Source organism: Balearica regulorum, chromosome 19 (genome assembly GCF_011004875.1).
Source record: "Balearica regulorum gibbericeps isolate bBalReg1 chromosome 19, bBalReg1.pri, whole genome shotgun sequence".
NCBI classification, from domain to species: Eukaryota; Metazoa; Chordata; class Aves; order Gruiformes; family Gruidae; genus Balearica; species Balearica regulorum.
In genome coordinates this window covers 4510839-4529875 of record NC_046202.1, presented here as the reverse complement: position 1 = coordinate 4529875, position 19037 = coordinate 4510839, and the positions used below count along the sequence as shown (strand labels likewise).

General features: G+C 52.5%; 1 protein-coding gene across 1 annotated transcript in view; it reads right to left on the bottom strand.

Annotated features, from left to right (window-relative positions):
* LHFPL7 (LHFPL tetraspan subfamily member 7) overlaps positions 1-13329 on the bottom strand; it is a 65728-nt gene extending 52399 nt beyond the window's left edge. The window contains exons 1-2 of the mRNA XM_075771196.1: positions 12926-13329; positions 2086-2224 (exon numbers count right to left, since the gene is read on the bottom strand). Coding sequence (XP_075627311.1) covers positions 2086-2224; positions 12926-13213 — 427 coding nt within the window. The 5' untranslated portion in view covers positions 13214-13329. The remainder of the gene's footprint in view (positions 1-2085; positions 2225-12925) is intronic.
* Positions 13330-19037: the final 5708 nt, after the last annotated feature.

The following is a 19037-nucleotide window of genomic DNA, read 5'->3' as shown; positions in this document are numbered from 1 at the left end:
CTGATTCAATGTTTTATAGTATTAAGCTTATTTACTCATGCCTTTGGTACTCTCTAAAATACCTTGAGTTATTTTTGTGAGATGGAAAAAAAGGGAGCAAAACTTGGATTTCAGGGGGAAAATGTCAGAACTGGCAGAGGGAAGGTGCCTGTGGGACCTGCTGTGCTTCAGGGAAACCTGGGTTTGGGGAGAATCATGGCCCCTCTCTTCCCTCCTGCGGCTCTGCCAGCATCTTGTGGTGGTTTTATAGGGGTTCCCCTGGCAGAGCTGCCCCCCGCCATCAGAAAGCTGCTGTACCAAACCTCATGGGCTTGCTCAGCTTTCCTTCTCTTCCATATAAATTCATCTACCCTCAAATCCCTGCTTTTCTCTATGAGATAATGTGATTTTTGGGGAGGAGTTTTGCTGTCACCCAGATGCTTGCTGGGCTGCAGCTGATTTCTAATGAAGAGCTTCCTCCTGGCTGGGGGGGGGAACAGGGAGAAAAATTATGGGAGGGCAGCATTTCTGAATCCAAATACATTAAACTATTTAATTCTGTTGACTCAGGGCTGCCTGGCTCTGAATAGCAATTAATCCACAGCGAACCAAAATTAAAAAGCGCAATACAAAATGCTTAGCAAGGCATCACCAGGGTTTAAAGCAACCCATTAGCTTGCTCGAACGTACCCAGTAAATTTTCATTTGTCAATAACGCTTAGAGCCTACAGTTTATTTACAGCCTGTTCAATATTACCAAACCCCCTCAGAGCACCTCATTTGTATTTATCTGTCACAGTCCGTTTCCTTTCCAGGGACTCTTCCTAATCCCTTGCTTTGCACCCGCTTGTCTCTTGTTCCGGAGCCAGACGCGGTGGGGATGTGCCAACCCCTTGAGCAAAGGTAATGCAGATTACCCCTTTCCATCCCGCTCCTCTCCTGCACAGGAGAGCACCCTCGCGGTGGCCCTGACCCCCTTCTGGTGACCCACACTGTCCCCAGGCTGGCATGGGGCTCTTCCAGGCTCTGTCCTACACCCAGGGGACCTGTTGGCCACAGGCACCATCCAACTCAGTGGTGATGGGAATGCCCAAATCATGGTCTCCAAGGGACGCACCGGTCACTAGCGATGGGGTATGAGCAGCTGCCTGTGCCCACCCACATCCCAGCTGAGCTGGAGCAGCCATGGCTAGCGGGCCAGGCCCCTCCATCTGTTCCCAAATCGGCTCCCGTGGGATGAGCCCTGGCGAGGAGAGCATGTAACAGGATTTCCCCCAAAAGCTGCTTGAATGCTGCTGGGGAGATAACGAAGCCTGGCTGGCCCTGAGGATCTCTCCCAGGAAAGGAGTTTATTCTCGAGCACAGACACAAACCAGTGGTTTAATCTCCTGTCGTGGCTCGTGTCCAGTTGGGGTTGCTTGGTCCACTGCTTCATCTCCTGGAGACACGGCTCCCTGTAGTGGACACCGGTCTCAAGTGGGGTTTGTCCCTCTGCAGGGAGGGCAGCATGTGGACGGACCTTTCCCAGCTGCCTGCCTTCTCCCCTCTGCATTAGCACTTCTCCAAGGCAGAAGTATAAGCAATTGCAATGGAAATACAAGCGAATGCAGCATCGAGAGGGCTGCTGGGGGAGATGCAGGACAGATTGGGCAACAGCCTGTCTCAAGTGTAAAGCCTAGAAAGGGAAATCCCTCCAGAGGCTTAACCGCTAGGATGGTCCAAATGGGACCGCAAACTTCACAGGAGGCATCTGCTAGACCCCAGGAGGTGCAGCAGCACCCTGCCAGCCAGCAGCCTGGTCCCCACCACTCACTGCAGCCCCCTGCCCTACACAAGAGTCTGAGCAAGCGGCAGCGAGCGGGTCCTGCAGCCCAGGCTCTCGGCCACAGACCTGTGTATTTGGGTAGAGGGGATTTTCAATAGATTTTATAAGAATGGATGCAGGAGGCAATTGTTAAAGTGAAGGGCCACTTGCTTTTCTCCCAGTGTTGATTAGGGTTTGCAAGCTCCTCTTGCTGCTGAGATCCAGGGTGCTGTGAAGGGCTGGGCAGCACCCTGGGGAAACCCCATCTCTCCACCCCAAAGAGCAAAGTCCCCGTCACTTGCCTGCCGCTGTCTGCATGTAGCCAGCCAGGGTGCAGACTCGCCTCTCGCAGGCTCCGGCGGGCAGCAGGACGGCGACGATGGCCAGGAGCGAGCTGAGGGCCAGCAGGGCACAGCCGCCCGCACACAGCACGGCGCTCGTCTGAAAGGACACGCAGGGCTGTCAGTGAGGTGATCCCCACAAATTCCCCCTCGAAGTGACAAGCAGGGCCCCATCATGGGCAGCTTCTCCCACCCTTTCCCTTCCATTTTCTGCTGCTTGAATTCACCATTCAGTCTTGAGCCCACGGTTCACCCATCACCTGGTCCCGGGGGTTATTAGTATTCGGGCTATGGTGCTAATAGCAGATGTACTGCATGCATGAAGGGCTGCGTCACTAATACAAGTGCCATTAGATGCCTGCAATGCATGACAGTGCCTCCACTGAGAGCTGAGACGTATCTTGTGATAGTGCCCACCCCTGCAAGCCTGGCAGTTAGAAGGTATTTTGCCAGTGATGTTCCACGGTGGGGAATGGTTTCATTGCAGCCATCCTCTGCCGACACAGCGGGCTGCTCCCACCCCCTCGCCTCCACCAGCCCGGCCCTGCACTGGCCGGGTCTTTGATTTAGCCTCTTTTGCAACAAAACTGGGTCATTTGGGGCTGTTACCCAAACCCAGCCCACGCTGTGTGATGATGCCTGGGGTGCCAGAGGCTGTAGCAGTGCCAGGTGGGCAGCATTTTCCCCAGGGGCTGGCGCAGTGTGTGGGGGGGGGCAGTGAAAGGGGCGGCCAGCACAGCAGCCTGTCCCCCTGCCATCACCTGGCCGGGGCGGAAGCAGTTTTGCTATTTAATATTCTGGCTGCATCTAAAACTGGGAAAAGTACTAATTTATGGCAAAACAGCTCGCCCTTGGGTACGGGTGCCTGATTGCTGTGCTGCTGCTATTTTGTCCCCATTGCGGGTGACATTTCCACCTCTGCCAACGGGATGGCACTGGCAGCGAGGTGGTCCCTGTCCCAGCAGGGACACGTGCCAGCCCAGCCAGGGCACGGTGTGGCCGGGGCAGCGAGGGGACCCATGACAGATGCCTTCTCCTCCAGCGCTCAGCTCGTGGCAGTCCTCAAACAGCACAAGGGCACCTTGGTCCCGGTATTGCGGCAGCCACGTCAAGTCCTGTCATTTCATGGCAAAGTCCATGAAACGCTCCTGGCTTTGGTGAGTCACCCTGCAGTAATGTTGGCTTCCTGGTTCCCTAAAGCAGTACAGCTGTAAGACAGGTCCTGTCCCCATTTTCCTAATGAGCCACACTTTTATAACCTGCACAGGAGCTGCCCTAAGGAGCTCAGGTCCCACCTCCACCCACCCTTGTCCAGCCCTCTTGCCCTGCTGAGACATTCTGGTTAGAAATGAACAGTTTTCTTTTTTAACTTTTCCCCCTGTATTTGAGCTGTTGGGCAACCGCGGTTACCATAGGAACAAACCCGATATATGTTTCTGTTTGCTTCCCCTCACCAAAGAGGTTACAAATCAGGAGTAATCTGCTAAATGCAAGTTATGCTGCAGGAACCACAGGCAGGCTGAACGGGGGAAGAGGAATTGGGTTTACCCTGTGATGGCTACAAGGGGTTCAAATGCCTAAAAACCCTCCGGACCCCCCAACACGAGCTGTGCTGTCCCACAGGTCTGGCACTGCCCTACGTCTACCCGAGTTATTTCCTGCTGAGCTGGTTTTTAGTAGCTGGACTGGCTGGTGCCGTGGTGGCAGAGCTGCTGCCTGCAGGGTCCTGCCGGGGAGCTGCTGCCACTCCAGAAAGGGACACGCGGGTGCTGGCGAGGGATGGACCCGGGGAGCACGGGCACCACCCCGACACCCTGGTGTGAGTGCTTCCCCCGTGCTGTGCAGTGATTAAAAATCAGCAGCTTATTTATACCCTATTTATACACCATACAGGCAATGCAGACGCTGTCCCAGCAATAAATTAACTCCTGACCTCAATGTAAAAGGCAGGGCAGTGCAAACGGCTACCGAGAGAAACGGAGAGGCTGTTCTGGCAGGGACTGCGGCAGCACGGGTATCTGCTCCTGTCTGGTGCCTTCCAAGCCACCGAGACCCAAAGAGACAAGTGCTGCTTCAGGGCAAAAGAGACGAGGTTGGGACACCCCTAGCAGGGACCGGCCCCTTGTCCCTTCTGTACCCCAGGAGGGATCCAGGATATTTGGGGTGGGATGGGTGACCCCATCGCACAGACACCCTCCCAGCACAGGGCCCCGCAGGGAGAGCGGCCACAGCCCTGCTCCCAGGGCAGCAATGTGGCGAGGAAATACAGACTCATTGGGGGGAAAAAAAAAAATTCTCTGCCCAGCATCTGAGTTTCACCTTCCACCTGGCAACATACAAACCATCCTCCTTCGTGAGGACCATTAATTATTTAGAGTGATAAATTTTTCAGCAGAAAGGGGTCTTGCGAAGCAGGCTTGGTCCTCTCTCATGTGAAGCATATTACTTTTAATGATCTAGGTTCATCTTAATTATGGTAGCACAAATCCCCTAAAAACTCGCAGCTCCTGCTGGAAACAACATGTGAGCCGCTCAGGCTGCTAATCCCCGCAGAAAGGTGCAAAGATGTTTTTCAGGACATAGCGCCAAGAGAAAAGGCACAAACAGGATGGGTGCAAGTGAGCGTTACACTGAAAGAAGAGAACAAAAGCTGGGAACTTCTTTCCCCAATGCATTGGCATTACCTGCCAAAACACTGGATGCGCTCTTGTAAACCAGAAATTTTGGTTTTGTCATAACCTTTCCAGGGCCTTGGCTGGGAATTAAACCCAAGTGCTCCTGCCCTGTACTGGAATCACAGCTGCAGATCAAACAGCCAGTTCCGAAGAAAAATAATGAGCCTTAAGTTTGAAGAAGTCCATGGAGCAAAGGTACCAAACAGCAGCAACTAAAATATGTCTCCTTCCAACTGTGCAGGACCTCCCTGTTTGTGCTTGCTGCATCTTGAGCGGAAAGGAGAGGATGCAGGAAACAGGATGCAAAAGCTGAAACCCAAAAATAGACGGGGGGGGGGGGGGGGGGGAGAAACAAATGTGATGCATCGAGGCCGTCTGTGAGAGCCCAGCTCGGGCGGGGGCAGGAAAAAGCCCATCCATCACAGCAGAGAGCACAGCTCCCACTGCAAAACCGGCCAGGGAGAAGTAGGGACCTCGCTGCCTGGTGGGCTGCCTCTCCCCCCGCACCACAGACCCACATCCGCACCAGGGGAGACACCCCTTCCCACCCCGGGGAGCCCGGCAGCCCCGGGCCTGCGAGCCACCCTGCCTCCGCCGCGCTGGGAAGAGACATAAAACCATGTCAGATTTTCTGCTCCTGCTCCCAGGGAGATTAATTGTTTATCCCCAAACAAATTAATAGTCCCCTGGTGGGACTGTAAATATGCCTTTATGTAGCGTAATAAATTCCGATTAACAACAATCCCCTACCCATTATTTTAATATTTTACAGGTCAGACACGTGCCATGGCTATGCCATTCACTAAGCAATAAATCTGCTGAAGATGCCGTTTCATTCACCAAAAAAAACCCAAAATGTCACACAATGACCATCCTGGGAAGAATCACTTAATATCCATAATGAAAATTTTACAAAACTAGTAAACCAGCATCCATGATCTTCACAGTTTAAAGTGAAAAGGCCAAAGGGAGGAAAAAATTGTCCGGTCCAATGAGTTAGTGCTGAGAAGTGGTACCTGGTATTTGGCTTGGCGGAGATAAACCAACTTGGCAAAGCTCCTGCTATTGCATCCTGTGGGCTGGATCACTCCATGATGCACATTAGTCTATTAATGCAATTTATTAATTGGAACTTGCCCATCCCCAAGAGCTGCCATCCTGGCCGGGCCCTGTGGTACCCAGAGCAGTATGTTGAAGGCAAGGTTACAGGCTGCTCCGGTATTTCAGCCCTGCTCAAATGCTTAAGTGCCCTTACAAATGGGGGCAGAAAATAAGTACTCTAAATAACTAGGAAATAAAGCCATGAGCTAAAAGAGAAAGAGTGAAAGTCACAGTGTGTCTGGCTTTCTGGGGGTGTCTGTTGAGGCAGAAAAGGTCTGAAAAATTCCAAACAAGCTGGGGAAAAAACTGGCTGTAAAAGCAACTGCAAGAAAAGAGGGGGCAAAATTGATCAAACCACTTTTTTTTTTTTTTTTAATGCAGTGTCTTTCCATCAGAGTTCTGTGCGATTGAATATTCATTTAGACAAGATGTTTTGGGGTTAAACTGGATAGTGCTGTACCTGGGGAGGGAGAAACCAAATGGACACTGATGTTTTTAACCTTGTTAAAAAACATAAATCAGTGCTGGATGGAGTGGGGACCTGGGGTATGGGATTTGCAGCAGTGCTGGCAAGGACCCGGGAGGCCACACCAGGGGCTGATGCCGGGAAGCGGATGCAGATGTTGGCAGCTGGGTCTGGCGCTGCATGCTGCACGGCTCGAGATGCCCCTGGCCAGGCTCCTGGTAGAGGAGGAGCAGTTGCCACCGCCTGTTGGAGGGCAAATAAAGGGGGCTGGAAAGGATCGGTGCAAATACTCAGACTGGTATCTATCCGCAGGGCAGCAGCAGCGCTGCCTCCTCTCCACCCCAGTGCCCAACGGGGTCCCTGCGTGTCCCTGTGCCCCACGAGTCGCTGCCACCGGCACCACGTGGCCACCAGGTCCTTCGTTCCTCCCAAACCTTCCCGTGAGTTTGGCACTGGACCCTCAAACCCCTGCTTTCATCCACAGCGCACTGGCGAGGCTGCCCTGCACCCAGAACAGCAGTGCCTTCTCCTTGGACGCAGGCGCAAGAGATCTCGGTTCCTTGGTAAAACCCAGGAATATCCACCTGGGCGCAACAGAGAGGCGCCCGCCTCTGCAGGAGATGCTGCGTGCACAGGGGTGGGTGGATCGAGCCTCGCAGCTTGTTCATATTTCCCCCACAGAAGTCACAGAAACAAACATCCGCCATCTGGTCGGCATTAAAGCGACGGCCAGGAAGAGGATCCCGCACGTCCTCGTCTTCTCCTCTGTGGCAATTACCTTCCTTTCGGCGCCATCTGAGAGCTTTCTCCTTCCTATCTGATCTTCCCTCTCCATCCTGCTCCCATGCAGATGCTATCCCCTGCCAGCAGCACTGGGAAGTGCCCGGTGTCATCCGATGGGAGCGGGTCCAACCTCCCCAAACCAGCCTGGCAGTAACGCCGAGCCCCAGGACTGATGCTGCTGGGAGGTGGCCGACGGCTGAGTCCCCTGAGCCGCGGTGGTTTGGGCTGGGGCACACGGACGCAGAGGAAGCAACGAGGCTCCGGTCCTCATTTCTTCCCCTTCAAATGAAGGTTTTGGTTGATGAGGCCCTGCCTGCATGACAGCACGCACAGGGTGAGTACTTCTCCCCAGCCCAGATTTAGCTGCTCACACACAAAATTCAGAAAAAAAAACCAAAACCAAAAAACCCAACCCCAAACCAGACACAGCTCAGCCAGTCCTGGCCTTCCAGGTAACTTTCCCACTTACAAGCTAATCAGGGCATTCAACACATACACCAAAGGGGTTAATGCCTAAACCGATTCAAGAAGAAGAAAAAAAAAAAAAGGCATTTTTTTAATTAGGCAGAAAATAAGAGACAGATAATAAGTCTGATGAATTATGTCTGTCTTTCTTCCAGTGCCATTGCATCTGGGGACGCTGGAAAGCAGTTCCTAATGGCACTGCTTTATCTAAGCGGATGATGGATAGTGGTGAAAGAGGAAAAAAAAAAAGGGAAAAAGTAAGACATTAGCACATCAATGGTGCGCCTGTGACCTCCATCAAGGGATGCGAACCAACTTAATGAAATTTTAATTAGGCAGCAAGCAGTGCGCTGTTGCTGTCGCTGGGTACCAGATCAGACCTTCTTACCCGCAGTCTGTTATTATCCTTCCTTGGGATAAGCCCTTTCCTGGCGCTGGCAGCAAAGCTGGGCTCATCGTCTTGGGCTGCGGAATGCCCCGCAGGTCACAAAGCTCTCCCATCTGGCTTCTCCGTACAAACCCAGCGGAGAGGAGCCCGAAGGGAGTGGGAGTTGCAGCCTCAAGAGGATGGAGGGAATGTCCCACCATCAAAAACCCCTGAGTCAGACTCTGCTCTGGGCCGTACAAAGGGGAAACGCAACGTTCAGCCCAAAACGTCTCAGGGGAGCCGGCGATGCCCTTCCCAAGGCGCAGGGTTCGGGGCTCCCTGTTTGTCGAGCAGGCTTGTGGGCCGGTGACCCAGCATGAAGTGGTCATCACTGTCACGAGCAGCCACATCTCAGCTAATCCCAGCTGCTGCCCAGCCCCTGGCCCCGCAGCCCAAGCAGAGACGCCGCGGCTGACACCCATCTCTCCGTGCCTTTGTTTAGCAAAGCAGCTTCCGTCTCCTGTCGAGAGTGGAGTTGATAGAAATAATCACGAGAGCAACCTGTCTGTATTTTCAATCAACTTGACCTTCCAGAGCCCACCCGTAAGCTGGTCCTGTCTCAGCACCCATTTCAGCCCAGCTTAGTGGTGAGCACTTCACTGGGCAGCGAGTCCCGGTTATGGTTGGCCACTCAGGGATTGAAGCACGGGGCCAGAGCCCAGGAATTACACGTTTCCCCAACACCGAGTATTTTCTGTTCTATTAATGTAGGTCAAAAAACTCTGGGTGGCTAATGAAGAGAGAGAAAGTCTACTGCAAAGTAATATGCATAAAGAGGAAGACGGTGATTTCAAGAATTGCTGAGCACTTGCACCTCTTGCCAATATTGTGTAAGTAAGTGCAATTAAAAATCAAACTGACTGGTAGACAGAGTAAGCCCGGAAGGATCTGCTCTCTTGGGAGGTTCTTAGGATGAGGAGCTAAAAGTTGATTTCCCGATAATCCCAAATTAACAGGCTGGCCTGATACACAGCCCCCAGAGGTAGAGCGGCCTCTGCCCAAGAGCCGGTCTCGCACGTGGCTCCCTGCTCGGGTCGCATCGCAAGCCGGGGACTCCCAAAACGCTCAGCTCTTGTGCCAGAGCCTGTGCTAGAAGAGGAGCGACGGATTTTCCAAATACCTTCCCATCTCCACGAGCACCCCATGTGCTTTTTCACTGGGAACGGGGCTGCTCGTAGCTTGGCAAATCTGACCCCAACGGGCAAATGTGAGATTACATCAGGAACCCAGTGCTGAACTGACATGGCAAGAAACCGGCAATGGAGGATTACGAAACCTTTCACCATTTTCTAATAAAAAGGTAAGCAGGTTTACTGTGCGTTTGCACTTGGTTGAATCTTTTCAAGTCCCGCTGTGGACAAAAACCCAGGAAAGACCCACCCAGGGAACTCCTGGGGCCGTGCAAAGCCTTCCCCCCTGTCCTGAGTGGGTCATTTTGTGCTCTGCTCCAGCAGGGCATCACTGGCTTCATAGGCAAATGGTCCATGTGGGTTTTAACCTGAATGCCATGGGCCAATCACCTTCTTTGTTATTTCAGATTACATGCTTGGCAAAGCCTGAAAATAATTGGAGACTATCTGGAAAAATAAAAATAGAAATTTGAAATGAAGCAGCACTAGCTTCCGAAGTGCAGCACTGAGACAGGAACCCATGAGCCAAATGCTCCCACTGAAAGAGAAAATAAATTAGCTCAGGATAAAGCACTATTTTGCACGCACACATACGCACGCAGCGATCTGGCACCAAAAAAAGAAGTAGTGAGATGCGATGAAGCAGCTCAGAGCTCAAAAGCTCACCTGTTTTTCCCAGCTCTCCCAGTTGGCCTCCCAAGAGCAAAACCTCTCCCCACGGCGCCTGCACACCTCGGGGTGCCCCTCTCCAGGTCCTCCCACAACGGACCCTCCTTTCCATTAATTGTCCGTGTAAGGGCCTCACTCATAAATTGGCTGCGGCCCCTGCGCGGTATCACCATCACCATCCTCTCTCCTCACCTGGCTCCAGCCAGACCCTCTCCAGTTTCCCGCAAGGTCTCAGCCTGCACAGCCAGCCTGGCCGCAACGTCTCCAGGCATCGGGGCTATTTTATTATATCCCAGCCCAGCAAATCACCATCATGATGCTGAGCATGGTGCAAAGCCCCAGCAGCCTGAGCACTGACAGGGTTAAATTAAAGGTACCCATGATATTAGAGAGCTGCAAAGTAATTATGAAAGGAAGCAGAAAAAAGCCAGCAACTCTAAGCAGACATGAAGGCCCTCTTAAGAGAAGAAAGGCATGTTAATTAACCTCTAGACATGATTCAAAGCATCATTTGTAGCATGATTAACATAATCCCCCAAGTGCAAACACACAACTGGCATTAACGATCATTTGCAGGGCTGAATGCTCTCCCACCCCTTCATCAAACCAGGCACATTTGAACGGGGAAACGTTTGAAACGCGGTAACATGCACGTTTCAGGAAACAACAAGAACAAGGTTCCCCGGGGATGGACATCCCAGCTGCGGGCTGCTCCCACCCCCTGTGCACTGCAGGTGGGCATCCTCCCCAGATGTGGTCTCCTCATCCCCCCAGATGTGCCACCAGCTTCACGCTAGAAGAGCTCCTGACCCCTGTGTCGGCTTTTGCTTCCTTTGCCCCTCGTAGCCACAACTTCACACCCCTCTCGCCACCCTCTGCCACTTCAGCAAAAAGCTGGTGGCTGTTTTCAAAAGCTCCTAGATTCCCATCCACGTTAGGCTCTTGGCTTTCATTTAAAGAAGGAGCTGCCCACAAGATTGCTTAAAAGATTGGAAATTAATGTCACAGGTTCTGAAAGCAAAGAAAAAAGAGTCATAATTTCCCCATTTCTCCAAAAAGGAGACTCCTGCTGGAATTTGCGGACGGAGCTCACAGCACTCAGCTCCCCCCCGCTCCTGAGCACCGAGGCGTGCGGGTTCGGAGGGCTGCTCATGCAAGAAAGCCAAAGCTGTTGCCTGCCTTAGCAAAGCTGTCAGGGATATTTTATTATATTCCACCCCATCAAGTAACCATCACAACAGGTATTCTCATCCTCAGCATGGTGGAAAGCTGGTAGGGGAGCACTTTCCCCTGAAAGAGACTGCACTGTTGTTGTTCATGAATTATTTGGGTGGTATCAATAAAGGAAACGAGGATGTCTCACCAAAATCCCCTGTAAACTCCACTCGGTACTGTGATATTATTCATCCTTCCCACAGCCCCAGCTCAGGAGCTCAGAGGCTTTGCGTTACGTTAGAGTCTGGATCTAAAGTCTTTTCAGAGCTATTAGATGGCTGAGGCTGTGCGAAGCTGAAGCTTGTTCAAATGAGTCACTGCTGAGCTTCATTCTTATCTTTAAAGTTTGTTATTACTTGGAAGTGTTTATCTGAATTGCATTTGCAAAAACATCTGAACAAAGGCCAACTTATGGAAATGACGGCATTTTTGCACGTTTTTATATAAATAGGAAGGATTTTATGCAGCCAGTCCTTTTCTTTGCAATTCACAGTATTTGTCTTTAATGACAATTTTAAGGACCATGACAGGATTTAAGTAATCACATGCAGATCTGGCGTCCTGGGAGAGATAACAGTGCAGCTTCAGGCTCCTTCAACTCCTGACACCCATTGTGCCCTCACAGCCACAACCTCGCGGGGATTTTCCTGTCGTATTGGGGTTTCTGCAATGTAACGACCCGGAGCAAGTCCAAGCTCATGTGTTTTGAGCAGTGGTAGTGAAATCACATTCAGGGTAAGAAGCTAAGAATAAAAGGAAAGGAAAGGAGAGGGGGAAGAAAGGGCAGGGGCAAGCGGGCGGTGGGATGCCGGGGCCAGGCTTTGTGTGGTCCCCAGTGGGGACAGGCGGCTCTTTGTCACCCCAGGACACCGCACCGGGACAAGCGGGGAAGCCTTGGCCTCCTTCCTCCCAAAACCTGGCAAGGCGTCGCTCCCGGGCTGGTCGGGCAGGGGAACGGCCACAGTCCGCACAGCCAGGCTCAATTTCTGGATCATCATGTCCCAGGGGCAGCAGTTTCAGCACCTCCCTGCTCCCTCCCGCTCAGCAAACTCAGCCGACAAGCGATGCTCGATGCCCCGCCGGGGAGCACCAAACCTCTCCTGTTTTTCCCCGACTCCGTCCCGCACACCCACGCAGGAGCCCGCCCGGGGAAGGTCGGAGGGCTCGGAGGCCCCGGCAGGAGGCACGGCCAGGAGCTCCGGCGGGGCAGGGTGGCTGGGTCAGACCTACGGCACTGCTGGGGCCACAGCTGGGGCGTGCACCGCGGGCACGCTCGCGCTGCACTGAGCGCCACACCGGCATGAAGGCACCCGGGAGGTTTCCATGCAGCACTCCAAGCGCGGTCAAGCATCCCAAAGAGGGATGTGGCCCCACAGGGACCACGGGACACCCAGGGGGTGCTGAGGGAGTGCTTAGGGATAGGATGGAGGGATGCAGGGGATGGAAGGGATGCTTGAGAGCGGCATGGAGAGATGCAGAGGATGCTTGGGGGCAGCCTGGGGGACGCAGGGGATGCCGAGGATGCTGAGGGCAGGACAGGGATGCTGGGGCAGGTCTGGGGGACAGGATGAGGGGATGCCGAGGTGATGACAGGGGGTCCTTAGGGAGGTGAGGAGGACAGAGAGATACTGGAGAGCCTGCGGCAGGATGTGGGAGAGATGATGGCGAGGGTGCCCAAGAACTCGGGGCACATCGAGGGATGCCGGGGAGGTGATGAGGGATGCCGGCGAGCCAGGAGGAGGGCAGAGGGGATGCCGGGGAGGTGACAGGGGAACGCCGGGGAGATGATGGGGGATGCCGGGGAGCCCAGGGTAGGCGGGGGGGGTGGGGGGGGGCCGTGGAGGCGCGGCGGTGGGGGGGAGGCGCTCACCTGCCAGGAGCCGGAGGGGATGTCTCCGAAGCCGCCGGGGCCGGCGGAGCCGTGGCAGCCGCGGGGCGGCCCGGCGCAGCGCCAGAGCAAGCCGAAGCCGGCGGCAGCGCGGCCGGGCGGCAGCAGCCAGGCCGGGGAGAGGAAAGCGGCGGCGCAGGCGGCCAGGAGGCCGGCGGAGAGCAGCGCCCAGAAGCAGCCGACGCCGCTGCACATGGTGGGCCGGCGGGGCAGGGAGCCCGCGCCCCGCGCCGCCCCCGCGCCCGCCACCGGCACCGGCACCGACAGCATCGGCGGCGCCGCAGCGCGGCCGCGCAGCCGCCGCGGCGCGGGGCGGCCGGCGGGGCCGGGCGCGGGGCCGGCAGCGCTGCCCGCGCCCCCTGCGCGCTGCCTGCGCGCTGCCTGCGTGCCGCCCCCCACCCCCCCTCACACACACACCCCCCCCCCCGCGGGGCGCGGCTGAGGCCGGGCGCGGTTGCGACACCCGCGGCGGGCGGGAGGGAGGCCCTGGCGGGGAGGGGGGAGCGGGGGCCCCCCTCACCTGCGCGCACGTTTTGGGGTCTTTTACGCCGTTTTCCCTGCCGGGCTGCAGGCTGCGGAGCGGCCCCTAACGAGGCGGTTTATTCCTGCCGTTATCGTTAACATCGTTACCCCCCCCCCGCCCCCAGGTGCCCGCAGCCGGTGATGCTGCGGATCCGCGGTTGCAGCCTTCCCGGGCACGGACACGCGTGGGGGCTGCGGGAATTTCTCCCGCGGGGAGATTTTAAAGCGCACGCACAGCCCAGAGAGGGTCCGCGGCCCCTCTGTGGGAGATTTCTTACTCGGGGTCTGCTCGCTCGAGCAATATTAATTTTGTCTTTTAATCTCGCAGGTTTCTCCAAAGAGCGTTAAAGGCAGAGTGGGCAGCCAGGCAGAGCGGCTGCCCGAGAATCCGGGCTGATACTTTAGATAGAAAAGCTGCGACTCCCAGTGCAGATGAATTTTTATAACAGTTATTGTGAAACTCCATGGATCGGTCAGGGTTTTGGGTTTTGTTTGGTTTGTTTTTTTTTTTTTTCCCTGCTGAACCCCCCGGCCGCTTTGCAGCACGAATTGAGATCTTGTGCTCCTGCCTGGCAGATCTGATGGGGTTCCCTCCAGCTCCAGAAGCTCGGCTGTCCCCTCGAGCGGGACCCACGTCCACCAGCTGCAAGCCAAAAGAGCCAGATTTTTTTTTTTTTTTTTTTTTTTTAATATAACAAAAAACCTATTTCTCCTGCCCTGATGTCCTCAGCCGGGTTTCAGGCACTTGCTGCCGATACCGCTGAAACGAAGCTAAAGGTATTGGGCAGGTTTTGGTCAAATAAAGAAAAATTAAAAAAAAAAAAAAAAAAAAAAAGAAAGGAGCTTTCCCTCCGTCGGTGGGTGTTTTATGCGGCTGGCCCAGAGAGTGCCAGAGCCGGACTGTCCCGGTGCAATCCCTGCGGTTTGGTAGCGCAGAAGCCGGGGGCTTGGCACCCTCTCCTGGTGTGCGCCGAGACTGCTGCCGGGCGGGACTTGGGGTGCGGAGCTCCCCGAGGCCGCCCGGCGAGGAAAGTGCTGGGCAAATAATTTGCATTTTACTGCTGAATTCACGGGAAAAACGTCCGGGATAAAATGCTGCTGTCTGGGGACAGGAGTTGAGCTGCTTTTTCTTGCATTTAAAAATGTTGTGCGTGTTTGTTGTCCTGTAACTTCCAGGAAAGTTTTGAAGGGACAAAGTCACGCTCTGCCTTGTCTTTCCCAGTATCGCTGGTTTGCAGAAATACCCGACTACTGTCATGTGCTGCATCACTTCTCGTACTCTTTAAGGCATTTAGAAAAACAAAAGGGAAAGAAAGCATAAATGGAGAAACACAGAAAATGGTTTTAAACTAGATTTGAAAAAAAGAACAACCAACAACTTGTTTTTATTCAAGTATTTATGACACCATAGACGGCCAAGAATTTGGGAAACACGCTGTGAATTGGAGAAAGGTCGTCTGAGGTGAGTCCCACACAACTCTGGCAATACCACCTGGTCAGACTGGAGGTAGGAATGATCCAGTTTATTTTCAATAAATCAGAATAATTACAGAGCGGCACGAAAGCTCTGCGGAAAAGACAGCGAGGAACAGCCTGCAGCAGGGTCAGGGCTGGGGAAAAGCTGCAGAAACTGCTGCGAGGGCTTTTCTGTTTCCCACGTCTGTGCTCCAGTTCAGTGCTCCTTCCCCAGAGCTCGGAGACCAGCAGCAGTAGGTCACCAACGCAGCTCTTTCTGCTGGGAGTGGGGCTGTTTGGGGTTTTTTTTTTCCCCCCATTTCATTCTGTATTACACTTCACAGTTCAGCTTTTTACCCACCCACTGAGAGTCAGACAGACTCGCCCCTTACTTGCAGGCACAGAGGAACAAACCTTCCTCCTTGGGCATGTGCTCAGTGGAAGGAGACAAGGAGGGATTGCAATGTTTTAATAAAATCAGTTGATTTTTTGCCAGGCTGGGACGTGGGATAATTCCCTTCTTTGAAATCCTCAGCACAGTTGAGGCACCGGTACCAACCTTCCCGTTCCCACTAAGACTAATGGACTGAGGTCAGCCGCAGCCAAATTTGCGATGAATTTTATGTGTGCATGCAGCTGCTTGTTTTCGCATTTAAAAAAAAAAAAAAAAAAAAAAAAAAGAGAAAAATACAAGTCTGTAATTGAAGCTGCTGCGATTGCAGTTTTGGAGCACCCCTACAGTAATGGCATCAGTTGCGTCTTCTCAATTTTACAGCTTCTCCAGCATCCTCTTGTGCACCATTATATGCATGTGCTGCGTCCTTCCCGCTCTCCCCCACCATTAATTCTTGGACTCTTAGTAATGAGTATTTGTATTGCTTACTTTGCAAGTTTGTCTAAGATGTCCGATTGTTTGAAATAATATTCTGTATTTTGTGAACAATGCTAATGGCAATGTTTAGAATATATGATTTTTTAAGCTTGTAGTGTGTTTCTGTACAAAGGCATCTTTGACTCCTTATATATTTTGGACATAATTATTGATTTCAGAGTAAGATCTAAGCTGTTAAATCCATAGTCATAGAGTTTTTATTATTTGTATTCCCAAAGTAGCGAGAGGTCAATATAGGCGATAGAATCCCAACATCGTGTAAATAAACGAATGGACTGTCCCAAAGATGTGGGAAATGGCAATGGCCTGTAACGTGATTCGTTACATTTGTGTTTTTCTGAATGCTGTCATTGAGCAGAGCAGTTCCCCGTGATTAATTATCTGAGTCAAAGATGCCAAGCTATCAACAAAGTCTTGTTCTGCTTTATTAATTCTGTCCAAACAAGAGCATCCCACTTAGATATTTTCAAATATTAAAGTTTGTTTATTATTCTAGCTATGGAGAGGGGAAAATCACCAGGCAGTGAAGTTGTTTTGGTTTTTTTCTTTGAATATTTTACTTTAGGGAGGTGTGTCCCTCAGCTTCTCTGATGTTGGCCAACCTATGTCCTGAAGTCATATTTCAACTGATTGCTCAGATGATAATTAAACTGTCAGGTTCTGTTAAAAACTCCAGAACCTGATGTTACTCATGTTCCAGTTCAGATCTCCAGGGTCCAAGGCTGAGTGACTAACTGTGGATTGGAGCTTCAGCCCTTCTGCAGAGTCCCAAAAAGGGGAGAAAATCCAGTAAGGAAATGTAATTCATACCAAACATACCTGTAGCTTGAGGTTTCATCAATTACCTAGAATTTGATGCAAAGATAATTGAATTATCCCAAAGATTTTGGCAGGTTGGGTGAGTTTTTTTGAAAAGGAGCTGCTGTTTGAAAATTAATTGCAACATAGCAGGTCTTCTTCATCGAGTGTGATGCTTACAGTTCACACACCCCACCCACCCCCCACAATCCCAGCCACGTTCCTGACAGTCTCGTCTTACTGATGGTGGCAATTGTCCCTTCGCAGCTGGTAGCACGGTCTCAGGAGACTGCGTGTCCTGGCATGAAAGGGTCCGCTCTGCTTGAAGCAGATCTGCGTAGCTAAATAAACCTGTTGTTAGAAAACATTCTACCACTTCTCCTACCACTTCCACCACTTCTCAGCCAGAAGAGCAACATCAGTTGGGATCTCCTTGGTAGGGAAAAAAAAGGGTCAGAAAAAGGGTCCAGAATACAGACTCCCTTGGGAATTTTACCACCAACGACCAGGACTCTGTCTTACATTACATCCTGCTTCAACCCCAACACACACATTGAAACCTGCAGCGTGATCTGCAAAACAGACCCTGTAACCACAGAGGGTAAAATGGAAATAAAGAGAAAGCTGTGTGCAGTATCCTGGCGGATCAGCTGGGTAGCGTTAGGACTCTCTTTATACTGCATGTTTGTAGGGGACTGGGTGCAAACTTTTTTGACAGAAGATGTTAATTTTGTGTTCCCTAAATGAGTCACTGCAGTCTGTTACATTTGCTCACCTTTGGAATATTTTAGTCTATTATCAGCCTCATAGGTTATGTGCCAATTAAATAATTCGGTTTGTTACGCAAAAAACGTATATAATAGGTCATTATCTTCAAACCAGCCTCTGGGCACATGTACAAAAAATGTATCAAAGAGCATCAGTTAACAAAAATAATATGAAAAGAGAAAATGCAGTTGCTATAGGGTGTTGATGAGCTGCAACATCCTGCCCAAGAGATGGCTTCATCTCAGCCCTGAAGAGATCCCTGTATACCTTTTATGCAATTTACAATTTATGAGTCTTAATTACTGAGTGTTCATAAAGAGCTTTGCAACACTTGGATGAAAGACGTCGCAGAACTCTGTGTAACGATTATTAATTACATCCTTTTCTCATGGCTCAAGCACCAATGGCAGGACAGTTATATCGCAGAGGGATGGCACTGCATCGATCCGTCGTGACACGGGGATGTAGGAGGAAGAGCTGCAGCTGCATCCTGCTGCAAACCACCTGCAGGGTTTGTTTCAGGACCCTCGTGGTGTCTTGTTAACTGGGCCCCATGGGACAAGGTCCTTGGGATCAAGCCCAGAAATATCATGGCATAAAGGAGCTTGAAGAGGAGTTGGGCTGAGCATTATGCATTTGGAAAGCTGATTCCTGTCTGTTGGTAAGACATGTGAAAGCACGCAGGGAAGTGAAGGAGGTTTGTGTTTCTTCCATGCTCGCCATCCTTGGACTTCAGTGCTCTCAGCTGGTTCTCCAGCATCCACGGCGATTTCAAAGGCGTAAGGTTGTACGGTTTGCTGCACGAATCATGCGTAGCTGAGTGTTTTTGGGAGAGCTGCTTTCCAGCGCTGTGCCTCAATCTCCTCATGCGCAAACCAGAATTTATAATAATAGTCTTTATAAAAGTGTTTGTAAAGCATTCGTGTCATATACTGCTCTTCAGAGATCAACGTAAGCAATGTGTTATAACTACAAACGTCTTTGTAGCTGAGAAAAGAGATTTGCCTCGGGAGGATAATTAAGAGGATTTTTGTGGTGGGATTTGGGACGCAGACGGAACTGACTTATCAGACACTCTGCTTCCCAGCACCCGTGCAGCGTCCCCACATCCAGACCGGCGCTATGCAGCTCAGCAGGCTTTTCTGGTAACGCTACGCCAATGACCGGCTGGTTTGCGATGGAACGACAGGGCTGCAGGAAGCCCTGACACACTTCTGGCACCGCACGAATGCACCGACCGGTGCCACCGTGGACCCCACGCGCGGGGAGGCGGCCTTTTGCCTGCAGCGACCGGGGCTTTGCTCGGACAGGACGCCACAGCTTGCAGCTGCCTCCATGGGGACCGCAAAGCCCCCACGCCGGTGCTCTGACAGAGGCGAGGTCTGCCGGGCTGTCACCTCTCCTCTGCTCCAGCCCCCGTGGCCAAAGGGGCCATTTTGGGCCCACACCTCAGGGGCCTCCAGGGTGCTTCCAGCGGCACTTTGGCCCTCGCTGGCCCTGCCATGCCACTGCCTCCCGTCCCTCGCTCATGTCGCCTGCCCTCAGGGCAGGGTGTCACCCTTCGCTCACGGGACGCGCCCAAATTTTCGGAGCATCCCCAAAACACCTCCGCAGGGCTCTCCTGCCCTCATCGAAGATGGCCAACCGCGCCTCACTCTG